At 35.5% G+C, this 17,630-nt stretch overlaps 1 protein-coding gene across 6 annotated transcripts in view; it reads right to left on the bottom strand.

Moving 5' to 3' along the window:
* VPS13C (vacuolar protein sorting 13 homolog C) overlaps positions 1-17,630 on the bottom strand; it is a 194,336-nt gene that overhangs the window by 47,267 nt on the left and 129,439 nt on the right. For all 6 annotated transcript variants that reach the window (XM_055278275.2, XM_055278276.2, XM_055278278.2 and 3 more), the window contains 11 exons: positions 16,782-16,931; positions 16,352-16,616; positions 15,569-15,729; positions 14,418-14,539; positions 13,630-13,924; positions 9,962-10,351; positions 7,642-7,746; positions 6,787-6,951; positions 4,832-4,960; positions 3,651-3,784; positions 1,839-1,965 (listed from right to left, as the gene is read on the bottom strand). In XM_055278275.2, the coding sequence (XP_055134250.2) occupies positions 1,839-1,965; positions 3,651-3,784; positions 4,832-4,960; positions 6,787-6,951; positions 7,642-7,746; positions 9,962-10,351; positions 13,630-13,924; positions 14,418-14,539; positions 15,569-15,729; positions 16,352-16,616; positions 16,782-16,931 (2,043 nt within the window). The remainder of the gene's footprint in view (positions 1-1,838; positions 1,966-3,650; positions 3,785-4,831; positions 4,961-6,786; positions 6,952-7,641; positions 7,747-9,961; positions 10,352-13,629; positions 13,925-14,417; positions 14,540-15,568; positions 15,730-16,351; positions 16,617-16,781; positions 16,932-17,630) is intronic.

The raw sequence follows: 17,630 nt of genomic DNA, 5'->3' as shown, positions 1-17,630 counted from the left end.
ATCTGAATGTTTTTATCTTTTAATAGAATTTAAACCATTTTCATTTACTGACATAACTGATGGGAAGCATGGTCTAGTAGAAAAAGTTCACAGACTTTGAAGTCAGACAGATCTGATTTTGAATTCCAACTAGCAGTTCAAAGTTCCTATCATAAGAATTAGTGATAATATATAAAAAGCATTAATATATGATATGTCCTCAATAAAATATATCTGTCATTTATTATATACTTTCTTAGGTTTCTTTCTTTTACTATAACAGCAAAGTTTTACTTATTTTCATTTTCTCATTGTTTTGAAATTCCTTTCTCACTGATTTGAGTTCTACCAATTGATAGCTTTTTAAAAAAGATATAATCTTTGTCATTTCTCTAATAAAATTCAGGATTAAATGGGATATAAATATATAGTATGCATAGAATACAGTTTCCCCTCTCCCCTTACACTTTATTTTGCTGTCTTTATCTTTTATTTCACCTTGCTTTCTCTTATTTCATAGTTGTCATGTCTTTATAACTTAGTTGAGGATGCCAGGCATACATTTTGAAATGCTTCTTCTGGTCCTGTAGTAAAAAATTTTTCAGAGGTATGACTACCTTCTGAATCAATAGGATAATGCTACCTTTTTCTAATGAAGTGTTTTTTTCATAAAGCCCATGTTGGGGTTTTTTCTGTTTATCATACTTAAATGAGGAAAGATCTGGGTAAACCTAGTGTTTGCCAACAATGTATGATTTTCTCTGAACTCCCCTGTCATGTCCACTTGGGCCTAAGCAGAACTCCCTTCTCTGATCAACTGAGTGGACAAGGACATGAACGATTTCCTTGCTTATAGCTCAACTTTCAATACGTGGCAGACTATCTGCTGACTGAGGTGGAATCACTCTCTCTTCCTACTGCCTCATTCTCCAACACCAAATAGAAGAGAAACATTAAAAACTGAAATCCCTGACCATGCTGTTAACAGAATTCTTCCCGGATCTGCTTCTATACATAGACCTTTATATCCTCCTCCAGAATGTCATTGCTACCTTCTCTCTAGTATCTATATGCTACTTACTGGGAGCTATAGTTGCTGAGTAGTATCAAATGTGAGGAGAGAAGAAATGAGGATAATTCAGTAACTACTGGCCAATTACTATTTTAAAGCAAAAGTCAAGAAAGCCTTTTAACAGCTGGCATTATTGGACAGTGAACAATGGACAATGACTCTATTTAAACTCTTTCATCATGGAATATATTCATACAGAAACTGGATGATACATTACTAATGCAGGAGCAATTCCTATATCAGATGGGAGGCTGGTATATGAATCCTTTGGGCCCTTTCAGAGGCTAAGAGTCTAAAAAATAACATATTTAATCAACTCAGCTACCTAAATATTGTTTCAATAAATATTTCACTAAATTTCTTACATGCGATAATTTGCATACTGTCAGACTTCAATAATTAACAAAATACATAGCTGTGCTTAGGAAAACAAGCTTTAAAAACTCATAGCCAAAAGTGGCATAGGTATGTTCAAAATAAAATTGTTTTTAACTTAGTCTTACAATTCCTTCCTTTTAAAATAGGTAAATTAATTAAAAAGGTGCTTTACATAGGCAAGATAAAGCAGGTCTATTTTTTAAATTGTAAATAAATTACTTTGATTGATCTAAGGCAATATACTGGTTTGAACTACAGTATTTGCCATCTAAAGTCCAAAAGCTACTTATTCTGGAAATACTTCCGATTCACTTTTAGTTCAGTTAGGACAAGCAGTCAGTGAAGATAGCTTCTCTACTTCCTTCACTGTCAGGTAACTCATATAGCACTCATTCACACCAAATGATACCTTTAACAGATCATGTTCCCCAACATTTGCTGCATATGTCCATGTAAGTTTTCTGGTACCAGTAGGATCTGCCCAGGCAAAAAGTCGAGCCTGTCTTGGCAGCAAGACCATTTCTTCTGGTGACCCACTAAAAGACAATGAACAGAGAGAAAATCAGAATATCTTGGAGATAGGAAACCCAAACCTTTAGTTTACTGAGGACGGGATTAGCACAAAAGTCCTACGAAATTGCTTCGGTTAATAAAACACAACTCTACCTAAAAACAAGTACTCTAAAATATCTAATAAACTAATGGTTTTCAAGCTTGGGGAAACAGAATATTGCCCTTTCTGAAGCTTCAATGCACTCGGAATTGATCCAAGTGGAATCATATCAATGAAATTCATTAGGGTAAACAGATTGCCAGATCAGAGTCCACCTGTAGAAATGGCTGTGAAGAGTAAATATCTTTAGTAGCAGAAGAACTTCTATTCAGCGCTTAAATTTAAACATATTTTTTAGAGACAGGGTCTCCCTGTTTCCCAGGCTGGAATGCAGTGTTCACTCACAGGAAAGATCATATTGCACTACAGCCTCAAACTCCTGGGCTCATGAGATGCTCCTACCCAAGCCTCTCAAGTAGCTGTGACTATAGGTATGCATTACTGTGACCAGCTAAGCTTTTTAATCAAATACAATACTTAAGATATATTATGGGTCACAGCAACAAAAAAATTATGTTCACACTGTTACTACACAAAGTATGATCTGTAAACAAGCAGAATAAGTATTACCTGGGGTCCTGCAGGAAAGGCAAAGTCCTGGGCCCCATCCAAAACCTACTGAGTCAAAATCTGCATCTTAACAAGACTCCCAGGAGATTTTAAAATTGATTATTACAGTTTAAGAAGTATTTGTCCATTTAATGCAAAAAATATTCCAGAGAACTGGGAGAAAAAAAGTAATCCAACTAGGTTTTAATCCTAATCTGTACTTTTAAGTCTCTCACTGGATTCACTCCATTAGAGTTAAGACTAGGGAAATCTTTAAGAAATTTACGTATATACATACATTTATATGCATACACATATATACATTATATGCATGAATATATATACACATATATACATTATATGCATGAACATATATACACATATATACATTATATGCATGAATATATATACACATATATACATATGTTAATATAAATATATATAATTTTATAAATAAAATTATTCGATATTTTAAGGGCTTAAATTCTCTACCATTAAATAATGACACCATCCAAAACAAATGACAGCAAAGGCAAGAACAATGAAATTCCTATCAGCCAATGATATACATTCAACACCACTATCTAGTCATTGTCTTCCCATTTAACCTTCTAGTATCCCTACCCAAAAAAACTAAACACAGATTTATAGGAAAAGGTTCACTGAGAGTTACCAGATTACCAGGAAAGGGAATACTCAAACAGGTTCACTCCCTTATCTGCCATTATGAAATTTAAAAAGCTCTAAAAGCCCAAAGATTTTTCTGGAAAGTTGGTGTCAAAACTCATTTGGCGGCAAAACCTGACCTGAATTGATATGAAACTATTAATAATTTCTATTTATCCCATTTGATGTGAATATTCATCAGTTTTGCTGCAGAAATATTAATGTGTTTACAGAGTGTTATCTCAAAACATGTAAGGGTATTAGACATAAACACCATGTGTTCCATATCACCTTTCTAAAATCTAAAAACATTTTGAATATGAAACCAAAGTGTTTCCCATTAGTTACTGTGAACCAATAAAAGTATTTCCCATTAAACCTTTTTTCTCATACCTCTGTTTGTATGTGAGGATGTCCCATGGTGTATGGTTCATTATTAAGGCAGGTGCAGATCCCTCATGGTAATCAGAAAAAGTTATGACAGTTGAATGTTCGGCAGTGTTTACATCCACCAAGATACCCCCACTCTATTGTAGAAAAAAAAGTATGTTTGATGTACTGGTTTAATCTACACTTACATATGGAATTTCAATATTACGTAAAACACAAAAGCTTTGGTTTTTTTTTTCGAGACAGAGTCTTGCTGTCACCCAGGCTGGAGTACGGTGGCGCCATCTCGGGTCACTGCAACCTCTGTCTCCCAGGTTCAACCAATTCTCCTGCCCTAGCCTTCCGAATAGCTGGGATTACAGGCATGTGCCACCAAGCCCAGCTAGTTGTTGTACTTTTTAATAGAGATAGGGTTTCACCATATTGGCCAGGCTGGTGTCGAACTCCTGACCTCGTGATCCGCCCGCCTCAGCCTCCCAAAGTGCTGGGATTACAGGCATGAGCCTCCGCACCCGGCCTGTTTTCTTAAGTTCTTACTAAAAAGCAAACTGGCTCTGATCTGTTATAAATATATGCTGGTATTACATATTGATATAGCAGCACCTTCAAATAATTACCAGTAAATTTTGATAGCATGGTTTACTGAAATATCTCAAAGCAAGTTTTAAAAATCAAAGACATTTTATTTTAAAATATGAAAACTTCATCTATGTCCCTACAAAGGACATGAACTCATCATTTTTTATGGCTGCATAGTATTCCATGGTGTATATGTGCCACATTTTCTTAATCCAGTCTATCATTGTTGGACATTTGGATTGGTTCCAAGTCTTTGCTATTGTGAATAGTGCCACTGGAAACCATCATTCTCAGCAGACTATCACAAGGACAAAAAACCAAACACTGCATGTTCTCACTCATAGGTGGGAATTGAACAATGAGAACACTTGGACACAGGAAGGGGAACATCACACACCAGCGCCTGTTGTGGGGTGTGGGGAGAGGGGAGGGATAGCATTAAGAGATATACCTGATGTAAATGACGAGTTAATGGGTGCAGCACACCAACATGGCACATGTATACACATGTAACAAACCTGCACGTTGTGCACACATACCCTAGAACTTAACGTATAATTAAAAAATAAATAAAAATAAAAATAAAATAAAATATGAAAACTTACCAGATCTTCTAAGCTCAATAAAGTGCCATTATCCTGTCGGTTATAAAAGAATGGTTTGGAAGATCCTTCACAGCCCACCACTCTCACACAAAGTTTGCCTGACAAATTTTCAGGCCAAAATGGAAGGCACTAAAAATATAGAAGTTATTAACGGTCTTAAGACAATACAGTTATATAATAAATAAGACATTACCTAATTAAATTTTCAATTCTGATTCTGATCTTGATTAAAGTATTATGAAGTTTCTAAAAATATGTCCTCCACATCTCATAGTAAGATTACTGACAATATAATGACCATGAAACCAAAGAAATCACATCAGGAGAATACAGATATATTAGTCTGTATGTATTTATGGTATAACTGCAATATGAGAAACTGAAGAGCCTGTTGATTAAGAATTATAAAATTCATTTTAATTATTTAAAAATTATAAAATTTAAAATATCATTTGCTTTTGTGTATACCCATTTTAATTCATTAAAACATGATGAATTTTTTCACAGAGTATCTTAATCATAGATAAACCAGAAAGACAATTGAAGGCAGAGGAGAGAACACCTTGCTGGAAGTTCTGACACCATCCTCCTAGCTGTTTGATATTAATCAGACCATATACTTACTTCTTTGAGCCTCAGTTTTATTTATAAAACTGAATATTTCATTCCTAATACAAAATGTCCTTCTGTTATAGAATACTAGGTAAATTCTATTTCTTTTCTTTTTTTTTTTTTTTTTTTTTTTTTGAGACGGAGTCTTGCTCTGTCGCCCAGGCTGGAGTGCAGTGGCGCGATCTCGGCTCACTGCAAGCTCCGCCTCCCGGGTTCACGCCATTCTCCTGCCTCAGCCTCCCGAGTAGCTGGGACTACAGGCGCCCGCCAACATGCCCGGCTAATTTTTTTGTATTTTTAGTAGAGACGGGGTTTCACCGTGTTAGCCAGGATGGTCTCGATCTCCTGACCTTGTGATCCGCCCGCCTCGGCCTCCCAAAGTGCTGGGATTACAGGCGGTAAATTCTATTTCTGAATAAAAAATACTACTATAATCAAACCCACATATAGATTAAAAAAATAAGCACTTATTTGTTGCTGAGTTTATGGAGATCATTCTAAGTGCCTTGAACAGACCAGCTCTTAGAGCTCTAACTTTGTTTGTATTGTAATTGGAATCCTTCCTTTGTGAGTCTTTTGCTAAATATTTTTTAAGTAACTTTAGAATCTTTCTTTAAACAGTAGAAAGTGACGTTCAACTATCCTGACAGTCAGCTGGTTTGGTTGAAAACTCAGTCAAGATCAAGCACTAGTGTTTATCTTTGCACCTGTCCTCTTCTGGCACACATTCCCCCATTTGCTTCACCTCCTCGAATCTTACTGAGCATGAAGAGCTTAGTTCAAATCCCACCTCTTCTGTGAAACTTTTATCTTTTGATCTATAACACCATGATTTCAACTACCAATGACTTTATCAATCTTGGAAAAGTCTGAAACTCAGTGAGAGGGTGGAATTTTAGCTAATTTTCAAAGAAATTTCCAGCTCACCTATTCAGAAATTCTGTAACCACCTATAACCTAGCATGTGCTATCTATCTCTCCGCATGCTGACTTTTATGACTCTTTTAAGATAATAGCTTCTTGAATATAGAGACATTATCTTGACTATGGAGACACCATATAGTACATACTCTCTATGTACTTTTTACAGTACATAGCTATGTTCTACACATATAGGAAGAATTAGAAAAAAGACTATTAATGATCTAGACTGGGCTAGTGTATTATCAAAACTTTTCTTCTTTTTTTAAAAATATAGTATAAAAAAATCTTTCAAAGCTGGCTGTCATATTTCAACATATAAATATGATGGAGTCTGAAAAAGAGGTATATACAATTCTTATTTAGATGTCAATATTTATTTGTATATTTTAGGAATCAGTTGTAACAAAGAAAAATGTTACCTCTGAAGAAGCAATATAGTTCCATTTATTAGTTGGCATTGAGCCATCAGATGCAATCTCTCCAACTTCTAGTTCTAATGATGACTTGTTTGCAATGGTACAAAAGGGAGTCAGGGTAACTATTCGTGAAAGGTTGAAACTGCTCATTTTGATGCTAACACCAACCTGTGGAAAGGAAAAAAGCTTATTTTCCAGTTTATTCAATGTCTTTGAAATATACATACATCCCCTCATTCACACACAAACTTCTTAAAATATTTTAAAATAATAATTCTTAAATAAAGCATAAGTTACATTCTGCAACAGATTATCTTCTAAGAAAAAAAAATTGTAGTTCCTTAGTTTGGCTCCATCAGAAACAATTCAAGAAATATCAATTAGTAATTTAACTAATGACTTGCAATGACAGATTTAATATGTCTAGCATTCTTTACTTCTTAAAATTCCAAACATAAATTGCTTTATAATTAGTGTACAGGTTTTTGTTATCTGTTATTAGTAAACTAAAAATTTTGAAGTAGTAATAGGTTAATTGGCATCAGATTATTCAAATTTTCATACTAGTCAAATTTAAGATTTAAGAAATGTCTGGCAAGGGGTGGCACAGAATAAGGATTCTAGCATACTGTGAATATTTACCAAGTTGCTCACTTGGATGGATTAAACTCACTGTCTTAAACTTAGACAAATTCAGGTTTTGCTCTGGTATCAGTGACCACAAAAATTTGTAGTGATAACAGCCCTCCACATTATCACTTTAAATTCAAATTTCGGTACACTTTAGGAGCCAACTTGTTTGTTGAACTGTAGCAAAGGTGAATGGAATCAAAGGTAAATAAGGAAGCAGAATATTACCAGGTACTCCATATTGTTGGCAGGACACTTCACACACCCATAACTTCCCACTGTATCCAATGAGAAACTACTGGACCAGGCACTAGTTGAAATTTTTAATTGTACCTATAACAGAGAGCACATATCGTCATATAAGAAATCTAAAACACTATAATAATTTTATTTGAGAGAAAGTTGCTGGACTACTAGAAATTTCTTTAGTACCGTGGGACACAGAAAAATATAATCAAAGCCATATTGCAAACAGGCAACAGAAACACAAAAACTCTAGGGAACAATAAAACAAAAACTTTCTGAGAAAGTTCTGACTTTGCAATGAGTATAGTAAACCTATGCAATGAGTATAGTAAACCTAGATACCAATGAGATTCTATATTGTTTTTTAAAAAGAATTATAATGCAAAATGATGTTTTCCAGGGATAGACTTATGATACAGAGCTAACAAATTTTTAAAGTCTTAGCATATAGAGAATTTATGTCTTTAACATTACTCAGCAGACACTACATTAAAGACATTGTGATAGGCAGAATGGAAGACAACAGGACACAGTTCCTGTCTTCAATGAGCTTCCAAGTAGAAAGAGAGATTAGGAAATACATACAAAAAATTATGATACAAGACTCAACGGGGTAAGAGTCATACAAGAGGCAAAAAATGCTATCAAGGTGAGAGGATAAACAGTTTACTTCTGGTTCTGGGATTTAGATAAAGTTTTATAGAAGAGATCAAATTGTGCCCATAAATTAATCTCACCTTCACCCACCCAATTAGTTTGTAAAAAACTTGAGGACAACTAGAGGTCAGACACATAAACAAGCAATTACAATACCATGTGTTAATCAACACTCAAAGAGAGTGGAGTTCCCAAAGCATCACCTGTTGGAAATGCAAATTCTAAAACCATACCCAGACCTACTGAATCAAACTCTACAGACAGGACCCAGCAATCAGTGCTTAAAACCCTTCAGGTGCCAGGCGTGGTGGCTCACACCTGTAATCCCAGCATTTTGAGAGGCCGAGGCGGGCAGATTACCTGAGGTCAGGAGTTCGAGACCAGATTGCCAATATGGTGAAATCCCATCTCTACTAAAAATACAAAAATTAGCAGGGTATGGTGGCAGGCACCTGTAATCCTAGCTACTTGGGAGGTTGAGGCAGGAGAATCGCTTGAACCCAGGAGGTGGAGGTTGCAGTGAACCAAGATCATGCCATTGCACTCCAGCCTGGGCAACAAGAACAAAACTACGTTTCTTTCTTTTGAGATGGGGTCTCACTCTATCACCCAGGCTGAAGTGCAATGGCATGATCTCAGCTGACTGCAACCTCTGCCTCCCGGGTTCAAGTGATTCTCCTGCCTCAGCCGCCCGAGTAGCTGGGATTACAGGCATCTGCCACCACGCCCAGCTAATTTTTGTATTTTTAGTACAGACGGGGTTTCACCAGGTTGGCCAGCCTGGTCTCGAACTCCTGACCTCAGGTGATCCACCAGCCACAGCCTCCCAAAGTGCTGGCTGGGATTACAGGCATGAGCCACCCAGCCTGGCAAAAACTCCGTCTCAAAAAAAAAAAAAAAAAAAAAAACACCTTTAGGTGATTCTAATAATGTACACTGCAATTTGAGAAACACTACTCCTGTACGAACACGGATGGGATGTCTAGACCCATTTTAAATGGTTAGAAAATCTTCATACATATCAAGCTTGAGCAGAATGCCAAAGGATGAACAGCAGATAATCAGGAATGATGAGGAAGACAGAAAAAAAAACAGGGGAAGAGGCATTGTAGGCAAAGGGTGCAGCAAATAGAAAAGCCTAGAGGTGAGTCCTTGGGGAAGTGTGTGGTGAGGGATATCAAAACGTGAGCCTGAAGAGGAAAGAAGGGACCAGAGCATAAAGGAGGAGGCTTAGGCATTAGGTTTCTCTCCCAAAGGCCTGCCTGAGAGCTTCACATATAGGAAGGTTCAACTAATATATGCCAAATTCAATGGTTACATCTTTAGAAATGCCATTTCATCACTGGTAAAGTATGTAAATTCAAGCTATTCTATCTACTATACTACTACTACTACTACTACTACTACTAGTACTACTTCAAGAACACAGGTAACTCTATAGGCACTGGAGAAAAGGGCAACTCAGTCTCAGGAAACTTATTGGTTCCTAACATCCCACTTGATTATGCTTAAGTCTCCTTGAACCTAATTCATACCAATGGCATTTAGCAAATAGGTTAGCATGGTTTTAGGAAAGACAAATGACTCCCAAGTTTCCAGATTAGGAATTTATCTGCTTTAACTTATTATGTGAACAAAACCACACCTTATTTTTAGTAAAAATGTTCTTCTTCTTGAAAGAGAATAAAATAATATCCCTGAAATCAGCTGGATGTTTCACATGAATATCTTCTGAACGATACTGGAGAACCCGGGTAGTCTTGTTGATTAGCCAATAGGGACTAAAGACAGACAGCACCATCCGGCTGCCAATTCTCCTGACGTGGACTGACAGGTCGACTGTCGTCACTTCTGTGGAGTCAGAAGAAAAACACACAGGAAAGAATTCTGGAAGTGTATCACGTATGCGGAAATGTCCATTCCAGTTTTTGCCCTGGTATTTCACCAGGACTAATTCCATTATTTCACCACTGATTCGCGAATGCAGAACATCAGCAGTACTGCCTTCTGCCAGCTCATGAGTTTCTGCTGTTCCCTAAAAACAAACAAAAATTTGCTTAGTAACTTTTTAAAACCTCCGAAATAACAAAATTCATATTTTTCACAAATGCTAAATAACCTACCAGATGCAGGTAAACTGCTAAGTCTTCTGTGAAGTACCATGCTTACATATTACAAATGTCCAGTACTCACTAAGGACTAAAAAGAAAACACTACACCATAGCCATAGGCAGAAACTGACTTTGGCCATCAGGAGGCTAACAGCCATCAGTTTTGTGAAAAAATCAGGTCTATATCAAGAATCAAAGACTAGATTCAGGAAGCCTGGCTGTTGTCCATTAGAGCTATGTCATTAAATGAGCCACTTAACTGCCTGGCCTTCAGTTTTATCCTCTAATTATAGACCATGCCTAATGGTTCCCACATGAATGGAATAAGAAAATTGTTCTTATTTACTCATCAGAGTAAAAAGTTACTCTGACTAGAAAATCTTTATTACTTCTTAAGGCCTTTGACAAAATTCAACAACCCTTCATGCTAAAAACTCTCAATAAATTAGGTATTGAGGAGACGCATCTCAAAATAATAAGAGCTATCTATGACAAACCCATAGCCAATATCACACTGAATGGGCAAAAACTGGAAGTATTCCCTTTGAAAGCTGGCACAAGACAGGGATGCCCTCTCTCACCACTCCAATTCAACATAGTGTTGGAAGTTCTGGCCAGGGCAATCAGACAGGAGAAGGAAATAAAGGATATTCAATTAGGAAAAGAGGAAGTCAAATTGTCCCTGTTTGCAGATGACATGATTGTATATCTAGAAAACCCCATTGTCTCAGCCCAAAATCTCCTTAAGCTGATAAGCAACTTCAGCAAAATCTCAGTATACAAAATCAATGTACAAAAATCACCAGCATTCTTGTACACCAATCACAGACAAACAGAGAGCCAAATCATGAGTGAACTCCCATTCACAATTGCTTCCAAGAGAATAAAATAGCTAGGAATCCAACTTACAAGGGATGTGAAGGACCTCTTCAAGGAGAACTACAAACCACTGCTCAATGAAATAAAAGAGGATACAAACAAATGGAAGAACATTCCATGCTCATGGGTTGGAAGAATCAATATCGTGAAAATGGCCATACTGCCCAAGGTAATTTATAGATTCAATGCCATCCCCATCAAGCTACCAATGACTTTCTTCACAGAATTGGAAAAAACTACTTTAAAGTTCATATGGAACCAAAAAAGAGCCTGCATTGCCAAGTCAATCCTATGTCAAAAGAACAAAGCTGGAGGCATCATGCCACCTGACTTCAAACTATACTACAAGGCTACAGTAACCAAAACAGCATGGTACTGGTACCACAACAGAGACATAGATCAATGGAACAGAACAGAGCCCTCAGAAATGATGCCGCATATCTACAACAATCTGATCTTTGACAAACCTGACAAAAACAAGCAATGGGAAAAGGATTCCCTATTTAATAAATGGTGCTGGGAAAACTGGCTAGCCATATGTAGAAAGCTGAAACTGGATCCCTTCCTTACACCTTATACAAAAAGTAATTCAAGATGGATTAAAGACCTACATGTTAGACCTAAAACCATTAAAATCCTACAAGAAAACCTAGGCAATACCATTCAGGACATAGGCGTGGGCAAGGACTTCATGTCTAAAACACCAAAAGCAATGGCAACAAAAGCCAAAATTGACAAATGGGATCTAATTAAACTAAACAGCTTCTGCACAGCAAAAGAAACTACCATCAGAGTAAACAGGCAACCTACAGAGTGGGAGAAAATTTTCACAACCTACTCATCTGACAAAAGGCTAATATCCAGAATCTACAATGAACTCAAACAAATTTACAAGAAAAAAACAAACAACCCCATCAAAAAGTGGGCAAAGGACATGAAAGGACACTTCTCAAAAGAAGGCATTTATGCAGCCAAAAAACACATGAAAAAATGCTCATCATCACTGGCCATCAGAGAAATGCAAATCAAAACCACAGTGAGATACCATCTCACATCAGTTAGAATGGCGATCATTAAAAATTCAGGAAACAACAGGTGCTGGAGAGGATGTGGAGAAACAGGAACACTTTTACACTGTTGGTGGGACTGTAAACTAGTTCAACCATTGTGGAAGTCAGTGTGGCGATTCCTCAGGGATCTAGAACTAGAAATACCATTTGACCCAGCCATCCCATTACTGGGTATATACCCAAAGGACTATAAATCATGCTGCTATAAAGACACATACACACGTATGTTTACTGTGGCACTATTCACAATAGCAAAGACTTGGAACCAACCCAAATGTCCAACAATGATAGACTGGATTAAGAAAATGTGGCACATATACACCATGGAATACTATGCAGCCATGAAAAATGATGAATTCATGTCCTTTGTAGGGACATGGATGAAACTGGAAACCATCATTCTCAGCAAACTATCACAAGCACAAAAAACCAAACACCGCCATGTGCTCACTCACAGGTGGGAACTGAACAATGAGAACACATGGACACAGGAAGGGGAAGATCACACTCCGGGGACTGTTGTGGGGTGGGGGGAGGGGGGAGGGACAGCATTAGGAGATATACCTAATGCTAAATGACGAGTTAATGGGTGCAGCACAACAACATGGCACATGGATACATATGTAACAAACCTGCACATTGTGCACATGTACCCTAAAACTTCAAGTATAATAATAAAAAAAAGACAGACAGTAATTATTTTTTTATTTTCCAAGGTTTATTTTCAATAGAACCTTGAAGAAATAATCACAATATTGACTTTAAAATAAAAACTTTAAGATGAAATATTTTCCCATTTTTTCCTATCTTTTAGTTAATGGAATTTTACTTAATTAATAAACAGACGATCATGCTTCTTAATTTAAGGAAGATGCAGTAAAGAGGCAGGGATCAAAAAGCCAAACTGCCTAGGTTCAAATCCCAGCTCCACCACTTCCTAGCTATGGAACCTTGAGCCAGTCACTTAACCCATTTTCAACTCAGTTTTCTTATGTGTAAAATGGGCGTAATAATAGTACCTACATCAGGAGGTTATTATAAAGAGTAAATAGGCTAATACATGTAAAGCACACAGAGCAGTTCCTGGCACATAGTAAATGTTATGCCAGTTTTTGCTATCATTAATATTATGAAGGCATTACACATTACACATACGCTATATAAAACACTGACCTCACTTAAAAATACCATGAAACAAAATCAGAATTTGCTCTGCGCAACAATAAAAATCAAACAAAATGCAAGAGACATACCTCAAGTAAATATCTTAGAGAATATGGGAGAAGATTCCGCAAAGTGAGAGAAGGATAAAGATGAATAATGTAAGCTACATCCCAGTCTTCCCCATGTGTACATATGTAGCTTAATTCATCAGGCAGAGCAACTGTATTCACTATGAGAGGTAAGAAGCTGACTTCTACTGATGGACACTGCAACATGCATCTGACTTCCCTGCTCCTATGAAGTTCTTCCTTCCAAGAAATATAAGTGGTAGATTCCTTGTACTGATGCTCTAAGATTCCAGCTGGCTGGATAAACAATTGACATCTGCAGAAAGAGGAAACAGTGACAATAAAGTTTTGATCCAGAACTTAAAAAAAAGAATCTCATTAAATCTTCCAGACAACTCTACAAGATAGGTGCTATTATTCCTGTTTTTACAGATATTCAGATGAGGAAACCAGGGCTAAAAAAAAGGTTAGGAAATTCACCCAAAATCATATAGCTAACTTATGGAGGAACTTTCTGAAAAGAACAAACAAAAAACAATTCTGTAAACAAGTCGACTTAAAAAAATTTTCATTTCAAATACAAAGGCAATCTAATAAAAATACTCAGAAAAATTCTGACATCAACTATACAATAAGGAATTTTCACCTGATAAATTCAATAATATAAATGTATTTCTCAATGGAAGACTAAATTATGTCTTAAAACTGGCTTTTACCGATCTTTAGTTAATAAATTATGAAGTTATTTTCCAGAATATAAATCCTCAACTCAGTACATTTAAACTTTAATACATTTAAGAATTATCTACCTATATGAATCTAAAGGAACATGGAACTCCTCTTCAGGTCTGGCTATCCCAATGCGCTCCAATAGCTTAACATTCTTAACAAATTTATAGATGATAAATGCAATGGAGAAATGGTTTTTGATCTGTTGGACAAAAAAAAAGTACAAGTTTTTTAAAAGATATGTAAGTTCGAAAGAAAAAATGAGAGCCACAAACAATCCTTTTAGGTCTAAAAAATTTCAAACTCAATATTGGAAGATATTTCTATTGGCAATTGAAAAATTTTAGGGTATTTAAGTGCTACATATATTAAACTTAATGATTAAGTGGCAGTTGAAAACTAAGATATTCAAATGCTCCATATATTATAAGCTTATGTTTAGTATTAGTCTATATTATCTTTCAAATATTTATTATTCTCTGAAGATTTAAGCCATTTTTCTCCATGACAATCTTTTCTCAATGCATCATACATAACAACTATACAGAAATGGATAGCAAAAAATCATGAGAAAAATAGTACAATTCTTTTCTTGACAACAGTCTGTTATGCATTGGAGCAAATAACAAACTATAAGATAACAATGTCCAAAGTTTGAAACCTTTTCATTTTTATCTGATGTTACAGGTAGGAAAAAAAATGTTCTTTTGTTGACCATATGCTGAAACCTGTAGTAATACACAGAAAAAGAAAAATGTTGGATAAAACCTTAAAAGTAGAAAAAATATTTACACAGATTAAGATGCTAAAATGTTTTTCAGAGGGATAGATCATTCCAATATGCCTTCATACATACTTGAAAAATATAATCCAAGTGACATACAAAGAGAATGGAATGTTTCCTAACTACAATTACAACAATCCTCGGTCCTGAATATTTAAAGGAATATACCAAAAAAGCTTTATTGATTTTACATTTGTCTTAAAAGATAGACAACAAAAATGAGCTTTAAGTAAACAAAACTATAGACATTTAAAATAAATATTACCAAAGCAAGCTGGACAGTAAATAGAAGCCATTTCTGTTTACTATTTATTTCTGAATAATTACTATTTATTTCTGAATAATCAGAATTGACCTAATGAAGTTTTACTGTATTCCTATATTCAGCTAAATGATTTAATATTTCTTGATACACTGAAAGGGATACAATTCACTTTGAAGTATTACCTGTAGAGGAGAGCGAAGGGTAATAACTTTATTCCCTTCAGTCGCATCAATTTGTACCAAGACAGAGTCAGAATGACTGGCATTGGGATTCCGGACATTATACAATCGCCGTCCAGGTCTGGCCACAGGGATATTTGCAACTTCTGTATATGCATGAGGTACTAAGGCAGTGCATAAGTGAAAAGAATTCCAAATATTAATTTGCCAATGTTTCTCTATGACAGAATAATCATTAGTACCTCGAAATAATGACAAGTATTTTTCCTCATCACTAGAAATGATCACCACAAATTGCTTTTCTTAGACATAAACTTAAAAAGAAGACCAGTTACTGTTATAAAATTTTTGGCCGAAAACAATTTTTCTTGAGGTTTTGAATATAAAAACAAAATCCAACTTATTTCTTATTCTCTCAATCATATAGCAACAATCTTTTTCTTTGTCACAGTGCCAATACTGTAAGACTTCTGAATATAGCTATTTTCTCTTCTCATTAAACTCCTATCTTTTTAAAAACATCTTATATATACAATATTATATATATTATATAACATACACATTATTTAAGGGCACAAAAATAATCTAGTTTTGTAAAGTATTTCTTAAATCAATAAAGTTTAATTTTCTCAAGTTTAGAAAACAAGAAACAAGAGGTTAGCAATTATATGTTTCAAATGTTGTATCTCCAGATATCTGCAGCAAAACGTTTTTTCACATTTTATCAAAAATAAGCCCACACCAACAACTGCTAAGATACCCTTAAGGAAAACAAATATAGCCTACCAATGGTCAGAGTGAAGAAGGAGCTTTCTTGACGGCTCAATATAGATAGGTTCCCTTGACTTGAAGGTACGATGCTGGCATATTCCAGTTCCAAATTCTGGCCAGCATCAACATCAAAAATATCACTTCTCTCAGGGAAGCCCATTACTCTGAGATTACAATTGGGCTTCACCTTAATGGGAACACCTACAGCATTTTTTACTGTAAAAGGAGCTCTGTCCTTCAAAGAGTAGTCAAAAGTAGAAGCAGTGCCCTCTGAAAAACCCTGAAAAGGAACATATCATCACAGTAAAATTTTGAAAAACATACATTCTTTCCAAAACCTATACCATAATTACACATTTTTTGGAAACTAATTTTGATGACAAAAATACTATATGTTTCATTTTAAAATTCCACTTGAAATATTCTAAGCAAGATTCAGACATACTTTTGCTAAATTGTTGAAAACATTAAGACAACTTTTGGATATTGTTATATTCATTGTATTTCCTGAAGAAATATGAATTGCCATTTGTGGCTCAGGAATAAAATCATCTCCTGGCAGCAAACTTTTATCCTGAACTGGGTTCTTCTTTACCTATGAAGAAAAATAACATAGCAAATTTAAATTATTAGCCAGTTGATCATAAAATAAAAATGCTGGAGTTCAGTTCTCCTAAACTGATCACTTTATAGTAATGCTTCACAAAAATCTTATTTTCAAAAATATACCATGCTTCACTTTGATTTCATGGAGATCAGCATTCATTCTTTCAGGGTATAGTCCAAGCATGGGAAAAAGTTTAGAATTATGCCATGAAATTACTCAAAGCCAGCTACAATATTTGTCTCTTATGCATTCCTCAGAGCATAGCTATTTATTCAGTGTCACCCAACTGGTGATTATGTGCTGACGAGCAATCTAAGAGGACCCTGAAGTCTAAATTGATCCCTATTAGAGGTGCCATCTGGAAATGTTTCTTTCCTTCTATTTTTTAAACCAGTAACACCTTCAAATAAGTAATATTAATATAATAAACACTTAACTAGCCGTCAGATTCCATCAGCTTTTGTTCTAGTAGTATTTCAAAAGCCTTGTAAAACATTCTTTGTTAGCCTCCCTATGCCAGAGAATGGCAAGTCAGAAAAATATTACTTCTTTATTGACAGGAAATTGGAACACAGGTTAAGTGACTTATCTTTAACAAAAGAATAAGTGGAGTCAGTTTCAGTGCCTGACTCCTTAGTAAGGCTGCCCCAAAGAAGTATGCTATGACAATTTCTTAACAATATATGA

The sequence above is a fragment of the Symphalangus syndactylus genome, chromosome 5 (genome assembly GCF_028878055.3).
Source record: "Symphalangus syndactylus isolate Jambi chromosome 5, NHGRI_mSymSyn1-v2.1_pri, whole genome shotgun sequence".
Classification (NCBI taxonomy): domain Eukaryota; kingdom Metazoa; phylum Chordata; class Mammalia; order Primates; family Hylobatidae; genus Symphalangus; species Symphalangus syndactylus.
The sequence above is the reverse complement of the archived record's forward strand: the minus strand, read 5'-3'. Positions and strand labels throughout refer to the sequence as shown.